Source organism: Streptopelia decaocto, assembly GCF_964273445.1.
Source record: "Streptopelia decaocto genome assembly, chromosome: 1".
Classification (NCBI taxonomy): Eukaryota; Metazoa; Chordata; class Aves; order Columbiformes; family Columbidae; genus Streptopelia; species Streptopelia decaocto.
In genome coordinates, this window is record NC_138663.1 from 62,771,195 (window position 1) to 62,789,228 (window position 18,034).

An 18,034-nucleotide genomic window follows, 5' to 3' on the forward strand; every position below is an offset into this window, starting at 1 on the left:
CCATGCACAAAATATTTCCTAACTGCAGTCAAAGCTTGATTGTTCATGGGCAGAGTGTTCAAGGGAGTGTGACGGCTTGACTGTTCTGCAACACAGAGATAGTAAATGTTAACCCTGTTACTAGAAATGCAACACAGGGGTAGCCAAAATATCTCTGGAGAGGCTGGCTAATGGTACCTCCCGAAGTAGCACTGCATTGAGCCGGGAAAATCTGCTGTAGGACTCATGAACCTGAGATGACACAGCCAAACAGTTCTGTCTGTGTGGATTAACCAGTGTGATAGATGCTGACTTACGGACCCTGGTACTACAGTGGGGTTTTTCTGCTCGTTATTTTTTCCTTCTAGATATGTCTTCTAGTAGTTGCATTGGAAGAATTTCCTCCAATTCCTCCGTTTAGTTTTGATAATTTAAAGTTGATTTTGTTCCATTCTTTTAAGGCATAACCAGGCTGGAGATTAAGTGCTAATTAAGTTTTATGTTGCAAAAATACTTAATTTTTGTTACTTCAGAGAATGACACTGTGTGCCAGGGTGCTACTGAAGGGTCTTTATATTCTTCTTCTATGACCTGTACCATGGTCAGCGTCTCTCTCCCTCTCTTCCCCCCCCACCCTGACTTTCCCCAGTTTGTTGTACTTGATGTCTAAAAACCTATTCAACAGCACTGATGTCTCAAGCGGTGGGTATGTAAATATTTAGTGGCATGACAGTCAACAACAGTGGGAGGGGGGAAATTGCTACATCCTTCCATTCAGGGAACCTTCAAGTTCTCCCTCAGAGCGTGCAGTTGATGAGAACAGGAAAGGTTTGCAGTTTGCACTTGATATATTTTTGCTCTCCTGGTTCCTGTTTTGTTGCAGATGTTCTTCATATAGCTGTGGGAGGCTTTATCAGCTCTTGTGAAGACTTTCCCCGACACGCACCACTCAAAGCAGGAGCTGCGGTGGAGGAAAATGGAGCCTCTAGGTCTCCTGGCATTTGTCTCCGTAGAAATTAATAGTACAACGGTCACCCTGGCTTTGCTGGCAGTCTTCCTGGTCTTGCTGTATTGGTAAGTGACAAAGGTGATATGGGCTGCATATTGGACACAAAGCCTCCAGAAAGTCCTCCAGCATCTGTAGAGTCTTTTATTTGTGAGGGTAAACTGGAAGATAAATGGCTAGAAGGGTCAGGCAAGAGGGAGTTGGTTTGGATGCAGAGATTGAAACAAATACTGACAAAACTTATAATGCCTTTTAGAGAATTCTCTCTTTGCAATATTTTCTTGTAAGTGCTTTACCAACAAGATTCGAACAAAAATTGTCTTCAAAATTAAGAGCTTACTATTGTTGGTTTCTTATTAGTTTCTGTAGGCAGCAGGAACATTAGTGCTGGTCAGAAAGAAATTGAGTACTTGTTGCAGGGTTGCCTTAGATCTCTATGCTGTACACTTGTTCCTTGACAGGTTTCTTGGCTTAAGCGTACAGACACTTTAACTGCTGTTTGAATTTGCTCTCTTGTAGTGGATACAAATCAGAATAACAGTAGCTGCAATGGTTAGCACAGTAGGCATTGCAGTGAGCTATGCTGAAAAAAAACAAAACCAAAACCCAAACAACAATGCTTTGTCTGGATAATTTATTTCAGAAATTAAATTAACCCAATTCGGAGTGCTTTTCTGACTGTTTTTACTTGAATACCTCTTCAAATCCTGCCTTCCAGTAAACCAATGTTTTTTTCTTATTTGTATGTGTGCTCAAGGAAAAGTTTCGGGGATGGTGGTAGAAAAAGAATCTCTGACAAAAACCCAAAGCTAATCTAGAAGAGAATAGTGATGTCAGCTTCAGGTTAGCACAATTGTTATAGCAGTGTAAGTGACAGATCATTTCTGCACATATTTCTTCATTCTTTGACCCTGTTGAACTTTGTTCAGCTTCCTTGTGTGTCAAGGGAGGGTCTAGAGAGACTGAAAAAGAGTCAAGCCCGTATTTGATGTGCATTGGCATATCGCGTAGGTGAGTGAGCCAGCTTTCTTAATAAGATCTGCCCTGATCATCACAAACATCCAAGTTCTAATTCCTTTGAATTTTACTGGGAAATAAAATGGCAGTAAAACCATGCTGCTTAGCTGCTGATCTCTGTAAGCTTATGGGGATGAGGGTGAGTGCAGAGGCACACCCACAGTTCAGAAGTGCAGCAGGTTGCTGGTGGGATCTGACCACCTGTGAGACTGCTGGAAGGGCCTGATGTTTCCATATAGTGCATGTCAATGTGTCCTGAGGTCCCTGAAGGCGTGGAACTGCTCCGTGTAAATGTAGGGTACCTTCTGGTGCCTGCTTCTCCAGAGCCTCATTTTCTGGTTCTGTTTGAGGAAGGTGGTTCTTCCCGTTGAGGTGAAGGCACGGCAGTTTAGTGCAGAATTTGGTCTTGCTATAAACAAACCTAGCTCTAATTGCAGTCTGAAGTCAAAGTTAAACTAGGCTTCTGGCTGTGGACAGTCAGCTGCTGAATTGAGTGCCTACCATATAAGTTTCAGAAAGTCTAAATTAGGATTGAGGTGGGAAATTGCCTTACAGTAGAGATACACCATTAAGTGTTTCTGCTTTCCTGGTTGAAGATGAGTTCTGTGAATGCAACAAGTAAGGAAAGCTGGAGTTTTAAATGGGAAAGTGTTTTATACTCTTACCTGGCAATGGTTACTATTAACCAGTCTTGTTGATCTACAAATACAGGTTGATTTTAAGGAGCTTATTAGATACAGGTGCTTATGAGTCACTCTTCCAATGGAGGAGGGTGCTTCTTAAACTTCTAATGAAATATACTGGGCAACATCTGTGGGTTATTTGTAGGTTTACCTGGTGGCTAAACTATTCAGATCCATTTATCTCAGTAAGATGGAATGACTGAACCTGTAAGGTTAATGGTGTGAATCACATCTGCAAGTGCTGTGGTTGTTGTTCAAACCTGTCAACCTATTCATTTGAGAGTCTGTTTTTTATATTATTTTTTTTATACTGCATGTCTGTTTAAACAAATGAGTAAAACCCAATGCATGCTCATAGCTTCCTTTATTCATGGCTGAAACCTTGGGTTCAAGGAGCTATTTAAAGGCTATGTAAAGGGTTGCTAATAGAAATGCACATCCCTAATTATAGAGAATGTTTTTATTACAATCATATTGCATACCCAATTGTCTGACACTTCCAGGAGTCAGAAAACACAAGTGTTATTTATGGCAGGAGTAATAATAAAGTAATAACTCTTCAAGTTCCTTTGACATTTTCATTCTAAGCCTTATTCTCATTTTTAAATAGCTTCTGAATTCTTATTTCTCTATCTTTTTCTGCCAGCTTTGTATCATGTCAGAAGGGCAGTCATGGGGGAAGAGAGGAATGAATATTTGCTGTTGTGAATGTTGTTATGGTAGTAGCTTATGTGAACTGTTGTGTGAGTACAAAGAATAGGCGGCTTGTCCACCTTGTTAGCTCTAAAACAGACTAAACAGAAGGCAGTTGCAGGTAGAGAAAAGAGTCGATAGATCTAATGAACACTAGAATACCAACATGATGATGGCAACTGGTATGTTATTGAGTTGTTTCCTTAGCATGGTTTTGGTGGATGGGGGAACTCTGTGGTTTAAATGAAAGCCTTGAGCTGCTGCCTGTCAGCTCAGCCTCAGTCACTGTTAGCATGTGTATTGTAAGGCCAGCTGTGATTTATCACAGTTCAGCTGGCAGGTGGTATCTTGCTAAGTTGTGATAAGACCAATCTCTTCAGATTTTTGGGTAAGGTGAGGTCATATGAAGCAAGGGTTGATCGGGAAAGGGAGGAGAGCCTGTAGCTGCATAAAATTAAACTTCTAGAAAATATATAGGTCTTAGGAGGAAACTTGGATGATTTGGTCCTTTTTTTTTTAAGACTGGTACAATAAAGATAATCGATAACTCTTTATAACAAATCCTCTAATAGCACATCTCATGCATTGTTATCAGTGTAATATAGAGATGATGCATGTAGTGTATTGTGTCAATTTTAAATCAGGTGAAAATTCAGTGACTGTAATCTCTCAGTATTTATCTTCCACATGACCTTAAGTCAGCTATAAGGAGAGGCTTTTTAAGGTAGTTGATTTAATGTTGGGAGTAGAAAGATAAGCTTTTGGGTACATAGTCTCTTCAGATTTGAAATGGGAAGAACAAACCTGAGGTGTCTTTTTTGGTAATCTGTCAGTTTAACTGATGTGCTCAAGTCTGCTTGCTGTCCTTCATTCCTGAAGGACTTAGTTGTCTACTCCTCTCCCCATCCTTACTTCTTGCTCTCAGTAGGTCAAAGTCTCTTCTTGCGGGTCTCCTATAATGGATTCTTCAATGTCTCTTGCTACCTCATTACTATTATGACAGTGAAATTACTGTTTTACTGACTACAAAAAGGCATAATATGGCTAAATACATAAAATTCAATAATACCAGTGGCACAACATGGACTATTCTTAAAATTCTCTTGCCCATGTCCCCCCCACCCACTGCGATTTTTAATAGCCAAACTGATTATCAGAGCAGTTTCTTTTCAGCGAGCTTTCTCAATTTCAAGGACTGCTATCTATTTACTTATTCTCTGTGAATCTCAGAGTTTTTTTAGGCACAAAATGAAAACAAACACTTAAGGGAGGAATGAGGTTAAGATTTACAAATCCCAGTGATATTCTCTATTTAAAAATACAGTAGTATATCTATGCAACATATCGTTCATTTTCATTTTAAACATATGCTGAGATGGGTATCCCGTGCTTGGCTGTAGCTGCAAACATTGCTTTGTGTCTTTCTTTTTGCTGTCTGAGAAGATGTTTGACGAAATGAAAGCAGGAGCTTATCTTGCTTTAAAGTTTAATGTACCATAAGCTTAACATTATGAAGAAGCTGTCACAGCATTCAGATACCTGTGTTCAAACTGAATTATCAACCCCTGTCTAAACAAACCTGGGTTTTTTTAGAAATATGGAGGTTGGATGGGAGGTGTTTGTTGATGTTTGTGAGATACATGTCTAATTGCATGCTTTCAAACATAGCAAAACACATACTAGCAGTGTTCTTGTCTGTTTCTGAAAAGCTAAATCATTCAGAAGATGCCAGTTTTACACTGAAGTAGTGTTAATGATCACTTGTGTTACAGAAATGTATAGAGAGATTGAGAGATTTGGGTTCCACTGGATCTAGATACTGTCCACCTATTGCACAACAAGTCAATCCTGACCCAAAGCATTTGCAGTCTCTGATCAAAAAGAATGAAAACTAAACTTTTGCCTCTAGTCTTAAGCCTAGGCATTTGCTTACACTTAGATACAGAAGGTACTTAGAAGTGGGGGACAACGTGTTAGAGTTCATCATTTGATAGTATACCTGTACAAGACCACTTCAGAAGTTAATCTTGGGACAGATAGTATTTTGATACAGGTGACTTCAATACTATTGTTTGTTTGGCATTATTTTACATCTGTTGTTTTTGAAAGAGTTCTGAAAAAGAAAGTTTAGAGATAGCTGTCTCCAAGTAAAACTTTGTTCTGTTTTTGCAGAACCTTGCTACTTGAGCTTGAGTTAGGCAAAAGTGAGATAAAATAGATTTCCTTTTTTTTTCCTCCAACTAGATGCCACCTAAAACTAGATCTTGCACCATTTCTTCCTCCTAAAAAATTCAGTGTTTACAAAAGATGTTTGATTGCTAGAGCGTTAGGCTGATGGTTCGAGTGCAGGTGTAGGGTGAGCAGGTTATTCTCCCTAACACATCCAGATAATGCTTCCAACCAGATCCAGTGTCCGGCAGTACGAAAATGGGATCCTTTCTGAAAGGAACACCAACTGTGGGTGAGTAGGCCTGAACTTTTCCAGCTCTCACTGCTGCCATCAAAGGCAGAGAGCTACAAGGACCACTGTGGCTGGAGACAGAAGCCTGGGTAGGAAACACCAACATACACCCATTAAGAAGTACAGCTCTCATGGCAGGCTCATTAGTTTGCAGTGAACCCCACATCAGGTTTACAGGGTCAAAAGGCTGGGAAGTTTGGTTTTCTTTGGTATTCTTTTAACTCCAGCTGTTGGTTATTTTTTTTTCCCTAAAATGGCCATTATGTCAGTGGAAGTCACTCTGCTTCCCTCCCCTTCAATCAAAGGGCTTATGAAAGCTAGAAGGATCTGACTCAACAGGAAACATCAGTAAATTGCTGTTGGTGACAGAAAAAACTAACAGATTCAGAGTAGCCTTTGTCACGTGGTTTTACATGAAGCAAATCTGGAATTCTCACTAACGTGTCAAACATAATTTGAACCCACAGTTGTGCAGTGTATGGCCTTGTCTTTGAGCTAAATCAAGCATCTCTAGGTGAGCCTGAGAAGGAGCAGGGTAAGCTACTGAACTATAATTTGGAAAAGTGCCACGCCACAAATGACTAAATACTTTCTTTCTTTGAAAACAAGGTAGATTTGATAATCCAAAAAGAAGTTCCCTCAGTGCCCTGATTATGCTGCTTTTATGTCAACAAATCACACTTTTTTTGGTGAGGGGAAGGTAGAACAGGCTTCCATAATTACAATTGCAGGTTATCCCGGTAAATGTAGCTCAGCCTCTCGTGCTGTGCTGCTTTGGATTTGCTTGCTTGCATTTCATTGCAAAACTCAGACACCTCTTATGTTCAAGTGTTGTATTTGTGTTTATTTGAAGACCCTTTTCTTCTTTTGTGAAGGTGCATTTCACCCTAACGACTCTGTGTAAAGTAAATCTTCAGCCTACTCATTCCTTGTGGTCTTCGTTTTTCCTAAACCTTTTCATGCCTCTGCCCAAAAAATCCCTCAAGGACAATTTCTTTAAGTGCACAGAGATTATAGCATTAATAGTATATTAAGGTAGACCTACAGGGATAGGTTAGCTTCCTTTTACCCATCTTCTGACATCATCTCCAGATCTAGTATCCAGTGGAGCATGCTGTGAAGCTGGCTGGTGCTCACAAATGCCACTAGACCAACAGGAGCTGGACACAGTCCTTGAGCAATCCCATTTCTGCTTTTCCTTCCCACAGGGCTTGGGATGGACTGGGTCTGGTTTGAACTGGGATGTATAAGCAGGAGAGACTGGCAAGGGGGGAATTAATCTGGCCTCTCCACCAGGCAACTTCTGCCTGGGAGTCTTCTCTGGAGCTTCACTTAGCTCTTCTGGACTAGGTCTTTGGTTTTAACTTCCGATCTGCTGTTTGCTTTGAGGCAGGTTGCTTTTCTTATCTTGGGGATATTCGGGCACCTCGCAAAATAATTTTGGGTGCTCTGAGTTAGCTTCTAGGATCTCCTGCCTCCATCTACTGACTGTATTAGGAACCTGATGAACTTAACATGCTGCTTCTGGTACACTAAATGGAATTTAAATTAAATGGTGAAAGAAGGCAATGTAAACAACCTCCTTAAGGAGAAGACTATGCCTGTGTGAGCAGTGGGGTACTCCATCCCATTGCTCAGGGGCTGTCTCTTGCTGTGCCTGTGCATTTAACTGCCAGGCTCAGCAGGGCCTCTCAGAACTGCTGTAATTCCTCCAAACCGTGCCATGAACTCTGCTCTCCCCTGAACCCCAGGGGAACGTATTGGCAGTTCCTGTGACTGCCCTGCATTGGGGTGACTAGTTTTGCATCCTCGTGTGCTCCAAGGGGTGAGGACTTGTCACTCCACATCTTTCAGATAGCAGTCCAAGTGTCCTGCCAGCCTGGCTGTGGTCCTTCTTAAATGGAAAGTTAAATCAATGGGAAGTTTTGACAGGTGAGACTTCCTCAGAGTGCTGAAGAGTAAATTGGTGTTCTCTCTTCATTGTCCCCTTCAACACTGCTCCCATCATTAAAAGAAAGTTGCCCATGTTCTTCTTTTTCACTCCTTTTTGTCTTTGCATCAGGCTTTGTCAATAATAACGTTCAGTGTGTTTTGTCCTCATTTCTGGCTCGCTGCTAATTAATGCCTTTGATTGCCATACCTTCCTCTTCTATAGGAAAGTTTTATACAGTATTTAATGGAGCTGTCTGAAAACAATTTTAAAATAAAATATTGACATATTATTGAGAGATTGTCTTTTATCAGTTCCCCTTGGCATACCTGAAACCTTTAGATGGATTTTTTTCTATCCTTCTGTTATCTCCCTAGGTTTGTTTTTGGCTTTTTTTCCCTATTGAAAACGAAGTTTACTGTTCCATGAGCTCAGTGTGTGCTAACTGCTGAGAAATAGCCAGCAGAAAGAGCTCAAAGTATTTTCTGGCTTTGGTCTGGAAACACATTTAGTTCACTTTCCCAGCAATAGTGGAGGAATTTGAGAAAATTATGTCTAATGTCCATCTCTTCATTCCCTTGTCTTATGTGCCATTGCTTACACTGCTAACAATTTCTTTTAGGTTCTGCTTGTTTATTTTACATGTATTTTCTATGGCTGAAGTGATTTTGCAGGTCAATACTAGAGTTTTAATGCAAGGGTCATCTAACATGTGGTAGATTCTCCATATCCATTCCTCTGGTTGTTTCTTTCCTGGTCAGTCCTGTTTTTCATGGTTCTGCAGGACCTGTGGGGTTCTTGGGGAAACAAGGGAAAGAGCAAAATCTGTTATTTTGGTATGTTTTTCAGATAGAAGAAGCAGCTAGATGCCCAGAATGGCTGGGGAAGGACTAGGAAGAATGAATGGGAACAGAACGATATTATATGAATTTGAAGGGAGTGGTTACAGATGGAGGTCAAGTATGTTTGGGAAAGTTGAGACTGGAGGAAAGGAGCTGAAGTGAGATGTATGTTGGGAGCAGGGCATGAGGTGGTAGCTGTGTGCTTGTGTTGACAAAGTGAAGTTTACTTCCTTGGAAAGAATAGTTCCTTTCAGCTAGTGGAAACCTTGTGATACTTGTTAGGAGTTGAGGGGTATGGGAAGGATGAAAAGGCAGTGAACTTTAGAGGAGATGGGTAATTGGTAACTATATGATCACAAGCTCCTGCTGTATGAATGCTCTTGGATGAGAACTACTGGCAGAGTTTTGAACCTGTAACCCTAGGTTTTCTTGTAACTTATTCAGTAGCAATAAATCTGATGTAATCTGTGTGTGCATGTTTGTGGTTTCTCATCCAAAAAGCTCTAAAGAGCTTTTATGTAAACACCCTCTCAGTAGAGCTATAACAAGATGAAGAGGTCATTGAGGCACGTGGTTTGAAATGTGGGAACGACATGAAATATAGCCACCCTGGGAGAAAAAGGAGCAGCTAAAGGATCTTCAATGTGTTGCACACCAGCATGAGGGACAGAAAGTGATGGTGGTGAAGTCTGCAAGGGCCTTCTTCCAACTCTTAAAATATCAGTGTGATCTGTTTGCTCTCCAAAGATTTTAACAAACCTCAGTTTTAAGGTTTTCTGAAATGCTCATCGTGAGTTGAGATGCGGTGACCTCTCCAAGAGAGACCTCAGTATAAGCTTCACAGTAGGAAAACTGAGAAGCTATATATTTTTATTAGGGTAGTGACTATATCACTAATGTTCTGGAATGTTTTGTGTGTCTGAACGTTATGATGTATTGTACCCAGCACAGAACTCTGAGTTGCCCAAATATTTCCTCAGTAGTCAGTCAGGTCAGAGCTCTGGCCGAGAGACAACACAGCTTTAAGAAGAGCAAACACCTCTTGGTCGTTCCAGAAAGACTTAATGTCCATTCTGTGGCTAATTAAGCTGGACTGACATTTAGCATCCTTCACTTCCAGATACATATCTGGCCTTCTGTCTCTCTTCTTCTCTTAAGAGCTAAGAATAGGTGGTGCAAAGATAAAAGATCCTCAGTTTTGTGATAACTATCCCTAGCTATGGCAACAAACCTTGAACCTTTTGGATCTCAGAAGAATAGTATTTTAAACTTTTTCTACTAGAAAGTTTTAGACTTCAGGTAATTTCTCACAGTTTGGACACCATTCTCAGTAGTTATGTTTTTAAACTTTTTCAAGTTAAAATTATTAACAGTAGTTAATTATATAGTGTTGTCACAATTTATTTTCTTTCCTGAGATACGACTTTTGCTTAATACAGTTGGAAGTGATATCAACTAAGTAGAAAACCAGCCGTCTGGTGTCCTTCTAGGACACAGAGCCCTGTTGTTAAATGAAAGACACCATGAGATCTTGGGTGTCAGGCACAGAGAAGTGAGGAACCTCCCCAGAGCAAGGTTGCAGAGAGAGCTTGGAATATCAATTGTGGGCACAAGGTAGTGGAAGGACCATAAGAATCTGTGCCTTTGCAGGCCATGCATTTTGTAAGGACTGGTGTATTTAAGTGGGTGTTCATCCTGCCAGGACTCAGGCTGGGATTTGAGACTTGGGATTTGGGTAGCTTGTCCCTAACCTGCCTCCTCAGCTTTAGTAGAATCAAGCTATTAACAAGCACGGTGAGGTGGACTTTACTTCCACAGTAGGTGGTGATTCAGTTCCTCTTTCAAACCTTGACTGTATCACCTATGGACATTTTACCATTTAATTTTTGACATTTCTAGGGATTCTGTACAGTAAAACCTTTTCTTCACCCCTGCCCTCTCCCACCCCCCTGCCTTTTATTTACATTCCTGAGTGAGAGCGTAGCCAAGCAGTGAGCTCTGTGCCATGGAAGCATTTTATATTTTGAGCAGAGATAAAAATCTCGTTCCTTCTATAAACAAAACAAATCAACAGATGATGCCCAGGAGAACCATTTCTCTATAACTGTTTTCCTCCAGCTGCTTTCAATTCTGTGCAGCTTGCAATGCACCATATGAAATACGTGTGTGCCTTTCTGTGTGTGCAAAACACAGGTTTCCTCCAGACAGTGGCAGCTCCATCATAAAAAAAAACAAAAACAAAAACAAAAAACAACAACAACAACAAAAAAACAAAACAAAACAAAACCAAACAAAACCCTCTCATTTTTTCTTTTACAGTGCTGTAATAATAAGATTACTGATAGAGTTGAGATGTTTGGTTGCTTAATAGCGTATAACTTAGCAATACTAGATGATATAGTAGAGGAGCTCTGCAGTCACAGCCACCTCATCCTCTCTCTGAAGGGGTTTGGACTGCTGTCCATGGGAGGATGAGGGACAGAAATAATCTGAATGAGTTTGAGTGCATTATAAACATGATGGGGAGGGGGAATGAGGGTACAGCCAAAATGCTTGTTTGGAGTTTGCTGCCCTGCATTTGCTTGCATATGTCCCTGTGTCAGTGAGGAGTTCCTTGGTGGTGTCACAGCAGCTTTGTGGCCAGGCACAAGCCTGTTGCAGGAATGAGCCTGGTAGAAGGCAATCAGAAATGGCCCTTCCAGCCTGCTGCAAGCCCTTGCTTGATGGTACCTCTTGCTTTTCTGGTTTTGTTTGGTTGTGGTGAACAGCTGGGAGGTTCAGGTGAACGGCCAAAAGCTGCAGGGGCCAGGCAGTGAGACCCAGCAGCATCATGGAAGATGATCATGAATGGGAAAGAGCAGAGGGTGCTGGTAAAGAACTTGCATGGTGAGGTCTCACATGCTTGAGCATAGTTGCAGGCCAGCCCTTGGCAGAGGTGCAGCTGCAGTTGTCTCTTATCTCAGCAGTATCTTTCTGCTCATCTTCCTCTCCTGAGATATGCTTCTGTACAGGAGGATGGTGGTTAAGCCAGATGTTCTTAAACTGGGGCCCAGGGGAGTAGTATTTATCTTTCCGGGGGCCTTGCTAGGTTAATGGTCTGTCTTTTGCTATCAATACTCAGTAGCCCCTGAGATGTGGAGGAACTTGGAGTTAACAGAGGAGCAGGAGGTATTAAAATTCAGCAACACTTCTTCTGGTCCTCTTGGTGAAGTATGGTTTAGACCTGAAGGAAAATACTGTGGTTTTTCATTCAAAAATCTCCCAAGAGCTTTTATGTAAACACCCTCCAAGTGTACATGTATGTACCCACATATGTATACATTTCTATATAAACATATAGCAAGTGACTGGGAACAAACAGCTTCTAAATAAACAGCGGAATGTAACTGATCTGATCCTTGGATAGATCACACTCAGTGCCCAAAGCAGCCCCTTTATCCCATCTCTAGCCAAATGACTTCTGGCAGCTAAGGAAATAACCTTGGGTAAAACCAATAGAATGTTTATAACAGGGACATTAGCTATTGACCCTGAAAGTGTTTTATGACACCACCTTGGTTTTGCCTTGTATATCTTCATTTTGTGGTTGATATGTTGTACTGTGTTTTTGAAAAACTGCAGTCTTTCCACACCACGTGGGAATCTGTCGCTTGGGCAGTCGGACTTGGGTTCACACCCATCAGTACTGGATCATTCTCTAAGGCAGATCTGATCTGGACTGAGGTAGGCACATGAGACAATTTTGATTTAATTAATGAGAGTGCAAGACAAGTAATTCATACCATTTCTGCTATGCTATTGGGAGAAGATAGGCTGTACGTGATCTGGTTCAAAGTTCACTTTTCCATATTAACAAATTTGAATTAACAGAGCTTTTGTCACAGAATCACAGAATGGTTGGGGTTAGAAGGGACCTCTGCAGATCATCCAGTCCAACCCACCTGCTAAAGCAGGTTCACCCAGAGCAGATCACACAGGAATGTGTCCATGCAGGTTTTGAATGTCTCCAGAGAAGGAGACTCCAAAACCTCTCTGGGCAGCCTGTTCCAGGGCTCTGGCACCCTCAAAGTAAACAAGTTTCTCCTCATATTCAGGTGGAACCTTCTACGTTTCTGCCTGTGCCCATTGCCCCTCATCCTGTCGTTGGGCACCACTGAAAGGAGTCTGGTCCCATCCTCTTGATACCCACCCTTGAGATATTTATAAGCATTGATGAAATCTCCTCTCAGCCTTCTCTTCTCCAGGATGAACAGACCCAGCTTTCTCAGTCTCTACTTGTAAGATGCTCCAGACCCCTAATCATCTTTGTAGCCCTTTGCTGGACTCTCTCCAGTAGTTCCTTGTCTTTCTTAACTGGGAAGCCCAGAACTGGATGGAGTACTCCAGATGCAGCTTCACCAGGGCAGAGTAGAGGAGGAAGAAGGCATTCAGTAACTCCACCTTTTCTCTACCCTTCATCACTGGGGTACCCAGGTCATTCAGCAGCGGACCTACATTTCCCCTGACCTTCCTTTTGCTGGTGATGTACTTGAAGAAGCCCTTCTTGATGTCCTTGGCATCCCTGGCCAGACTTAATTCCAAGTGGAGCTTGGCCTTCCTTACTGCATCCCTGCGTACTCTAACAGCCTCCTTATATTCCTCCCAGGTGGTCTGTCCCTTTTTCCACATTACATAGGCATCTTTCTTCCATCTAAGTTTTGACAGGAGCTCCTTACTGATCCATGCTGGCCTCTGCTTTGGGTGGTATGGCTGGGATGGTTTTGATCAGAGGCTTCTTGCCCTAAACTTGCATTTACTGTATCATTAAAACTGGGTCTCAAACTTGTTTGAGAACTCAGTTCCATTTACTTTGTGCAATTGCCCTGGTAAAATTAGGGAGCAGCAACAAAAGGTCAATACAAATTTCACTGGCTGCCAAGTGCACACAGATCAATTTTTTAATACTTCTATTTGTGAATGTGTTGCCCAAAGTGATCTGCTTATGTCTGAGCATTTAGGCCTGTAGCATCCATGGAGCTCAAACTCAGAGCTTTAAGGAAATGAGAGGTAAGCGTTGTAACATAGCTGACTTTTTTTTTTGTCAAAGCAGCAAAATATCTTAGGTGCTCAGTTCTATTGAAAATTTGGCTTTAAATGGAGGTGGATAACAGTCAGAAATCTTGTCGCAGCTGTTGCTGGCAATGGCTGGTTGTTTTTCTGGGTGATACTATTTTGTGTCAAGTTACAGAGCTGACTGTAAAATTTAAATATTTTTCAGTAAAGCTTACATGGGCAACTTGTCTCATTCATTATCCAAGAAATTCTGAACTTCTAAATAACTGCTCTAAGCTGATTTACTAGTCTAAGCCCTTTAAATTCATAGGCTGAATTTGGCTTGCATTGGTTGAAACAGTGATAAAACGGTGTTACTTTTTTTTTAGTTTCTTACCTGAGAACAGAAATAACTCTCTCAACTTTCACATGGTCCATTCTCTGACTGAAAAATATTGTTAAACGTACTATTGATAAAGTAAAAGAGCAACACAAACAGAAACCCAAGCAGGACCACAAATCCTTCTCTGAAATTGTTCACACTGGTTATGTGAATAAAAGAATATTGATGCTGTTTGCAGAATTGCGATGATATAGGAAATTGCTCTTACATGATAGAATAGTGTGCCTATATGTGTCCCCATCTACCTGTCCACCCACCCAGCTCTTTGTTGTTTTGGTTAGCTCTGTAGTTGGCAGACATACCACAGAACCACTTCCTGAGGCAGAAAATGTCCTTTTTCAAGGTTTCACAGAGGATCATTGCAGTAGCTGTTTTGTCTTTTCCTTGCTTGGCAAAGGCCTTTCGACTGAAAAAATTTTTGCTTAGTTTGGGAGGAATTACTGTATGTAGTCAAGCACTAATGACTTTCAGTTGAATGTGGTGGATTTTGGTTCCCATTCCAAATAGTTTGTAGAGACACAGTGCACTGAGAGATGTTTCAGCTGCAATGACTGTTGATCCCTAAGGATGCAGCTGATCTATTTATGTTTTTTTTTTGTTTTGTTTTGTTTTTTGATTTGTAAATTGCATTGCATTTGTAAATAGCCGGTGGCCAAAATCATTATCAATGTGTTAACTTAAAGATCAATCAGTATTTTCAAAGGCTGGACAGTTTCAAGAGCTTTCTCTGAGCAAGTTGGAGGCTTTGTCTTGTAGGCTGTGAGCAAATTGTTACAAAACACAAGAGAGCTGGTAGGAGTTTAAGGAATCATAATTAATTGACAATGGTTTTTCAAAACCTGCATTTTCCAATTTAAAATAAGCTGTTAAAATAATTTAGAACAGTGTTATAGTAGTCCCTTAGTACATGTAGGTAGCTTTGGGTTAAACATATAAATAATGCTGAAAGGACTATATTTAGTTCCAGACTGATCCAAGGACAACTGAAAAACTGAAGGTCAAATAACAAAATGAAGAAAAGAAAATTATAGCCCTCCTTGTTCTGTTCTGCAGCATGCTGCTTGGCAGCTGTGAAGGTTCAATACTGGGGAATTTGTCACATACAGCTATTTATGATTTGTACTTTAAGTAAAGCAAGTAAGCATGAAGTCTGTGTACTTATTGACAAAAGCACATCACTGAGTCTTGTCACACTGAATCTAGGCAGAGTACTGCAATCTGAGTACTGCAAAATTTCTGAGGCCTGGATACTAAAAGATCTACGGAAGACCAATTAATCAATGATGGCTTTCTTCATACTCTGTCTTGACTCCTGGAATCTAGCAGTTTCTTCCTAGAACTGAGCTAAAGAATAACCAGGTACTAAATTGTGGGCTAAGACCATTGCTTGATTTTTTTTTTTTTTCTTGTACAAACTATTGAAATTGTTGAACAAGAGGGACTTCAGGTCACTGTTGACTTGGGAGAACTAGGAGTCTGTGCTTGAGCATGAGTTTGTTTAAATAGCCCAAGTGCAGAACTGAATGCTTCTATTTACAGAGATAAGGCAATGAGCTTCAACCCATCTAAGTCAGCCCTCCAATGGTCATGGTGGTGGTTTTTTTACTTCTAATGGAGGGACCTTGTGCCTGTGTTGCCTATCTGGGTAGGATCCAAGGTAGGTGCTAGGCTGTATTCTCTTTGCCTAGGAAAAGCATACTTTCATACTTTCACTTAGGTAGCTGCACGTAACACAGGCACTGTTAGAGCCACAGGACCAGATCTTAATGGGTCATGCCTATCTCTTCATCTGAGGACGTGCTCAAGAATGGTGAAACTCTGAATGATCAGGCTGACCATAAATTGTCAGTGATGTGATTTGTGAAATCAAGTTTATGCAACGTTTCACTTGACCTAATCTTGCCAAGCTTGATCATGCCTGCTGGTCCTCTTGCACAGCTCCCCAGCCTTACTGGCCAACCAGCCCAGGGGCCAGATCCCATCCCTGGGGTATCCGCTGGCCACTTTGCTCCAGCCAGTTGACTCATTCTGATTGCCAATGCCTTTATGAGGGGATTTTAGTAGTACATGGTGTGATTAATTATTTTCAGAGGCTTTATTCCCTTTAAACTAGTTTCACACTAGCCTTCCTGTCTCTGAACTACTTATGAAACCATATTCAGTTGAAACTGCATGGTAGTATCTCCCACAGTAGTGGAGTTTTCAAATTGGGTAATATACTTTATGTCAAATGTGTGCATTGTACGGACAATGTCTACTCAAACAAAACATGGGCCACCAGTTGAGTGAAGATTAAATGCATCCTCAGTCATCCTCAAAAATGAGTTGGAATATATGTGATTCAACTTGGCTAACCACTTTTCCCAAGATGGATGCATTCAACTCTGAAACAGCAACATTCAGAGAAAATGACTTGTTTTTCTTAGCTGGAAACCATGTCTTGCATAATTTGTGTTTTTGCAATTTCACTTTAAATCTAGGATTTGCATGTCAGAGATAATGGGAAACAATTATTTCCTTCCACTTATTAGCTGGCTGTTGTTTACATTTCCTATGAGCGAATCTCTCTCTCTCTCTCTCGGTCTTTAAAATATTTTTGTGCATGCTGTGTCTAAAACCACATCAAATTAGAGGCCCAGTAATTAGGGCCATCCCTTCAGCAATGAGTTAATCTCTTTGAAGAAGCGAAGAACAAATTGGGATTGTCCTCAGCCAGAGTCCCAGCTGATGCATCATTTTTAGTCTGGTTGTTTCTTCAGCTCTTGAATTTATTATATGTTTAATCATGACTTCGTTTCAGAATAAAGCATAAACCCAGTTATGGTTTAGAAGATTGGTTGGAGTTTTGTCTGATGAAGGGCCGTCTAAACTGAAACTTGAAATTTGGCCTTTGAAGATTGTGTAAAATACTAACGCTTGCAAATGTCTCTCTTAACAGACGTATTTCTAACAAATGTTTTTTTGCCCACTTATTTTTTCTTTCAATACTACAAGGAGCACCTAAATGAACGGCATATCTTTTCATTGGTTTAGTTATGCTGTTCATTTATAGCTTGCTTTCCACTACCTCAGACTTTTACAGATTATTTATGGAATAAATCTGAGTTCATAAGCTTAGATACTGCATATTTGTGACATGAGTGAGGAATCCCTGGGCAGAACAGGGAGTTCATAGTGCTAGAGCTGAATGTGGGTACAGCCCTGGCTTTGCTTTAGTATACGGAGCCTGACATTTGCATGTGCATGCACAAGAGGAGGAAAAAAAGAGAAATTCCTGAAACTTTCACTTCCCTTACTGCTGATTACCAAAAATGAATTAAAAAGGAACTCCCAGCCCTCACTATGTGTGGTATGTCATGACTGCATATTTTTTAGCTGGTTTTGAAGAGCCATTAACCTCACTGTCTAAAAGCAAGCAAGCCAACAGAATCCTCCTAGCTGTCAAGTTAAATGGATGCTTAAGTTAGTTTTCAACTATGAAGAACATTTTGTTGTTCATGTTTAGTCTGTAAGGGTGCTCAATTGTCCCAGTTAAAGTCAGAGCCCGCCGCATCAGGAGAAATAATCTTTACACAATGTGCTATCTAACTATGCATGCCTTTGTGATGAGACAAATATACCTTTTGTAACAAAACCAAGTAAGAAATATCTTAGGAGCATAGAAGGCTTGATTGTGATCTTTATTACCTTGCTGTAAAGCAAGAGCAGCACTGCTGAACTCTGTGAAGTTGCTCTAAATTGAAGTGTGAGCTCTGAAATACAGAGCAGAATAAATTCACTTTATATACTTTAACTTGGAGAAGGCAAGTCTCTGTGGCAGTCCCAGCAGGATTACCAGCATTCAATCAATTTCGGGGCTTGTATATCCCAGCATTGTAGGTAGGCTTGGGAAGCTTATTTTGCGGTAGAAATGTCAATGCTCTTACACAGAATGCTCTGCTAACAGCCAAACCTCCTAAATAATCATCATCCCTACTGTTCAGCGTGTG

General features: G+C 40.9%; 1 protein-coding gene across 2 annotated transcripts in view; it reads left to right on the forward strand.

Annotated features, from left to right (window-relative positions):
- The first annotated feature begins 868 nt into the window (after positions 1–868).
- TBXAS1 (thromboxane A synthase 1) overlaps positions 869–18,034 on the forward strand; it is a 236,937-nt gene continuing 219,771 nt past the window's right edge. Inside the window, exon 1 of one of the 2 annotated variants that reach the window (XM_082045892.1) lies at positions 869–1,053. In XM_082045892.1, coding sequence (XP_081902018.1) covers positions 956–1,053 — 98 coding nt within the window. In that variant the 5' untranslated portion in view covers positions 869–955. The remainder of the gene's footprint in view (positions 1,054–18,034) is intronic. The other variant, XM_082045893.1, reaches the window with a different exon arrangement.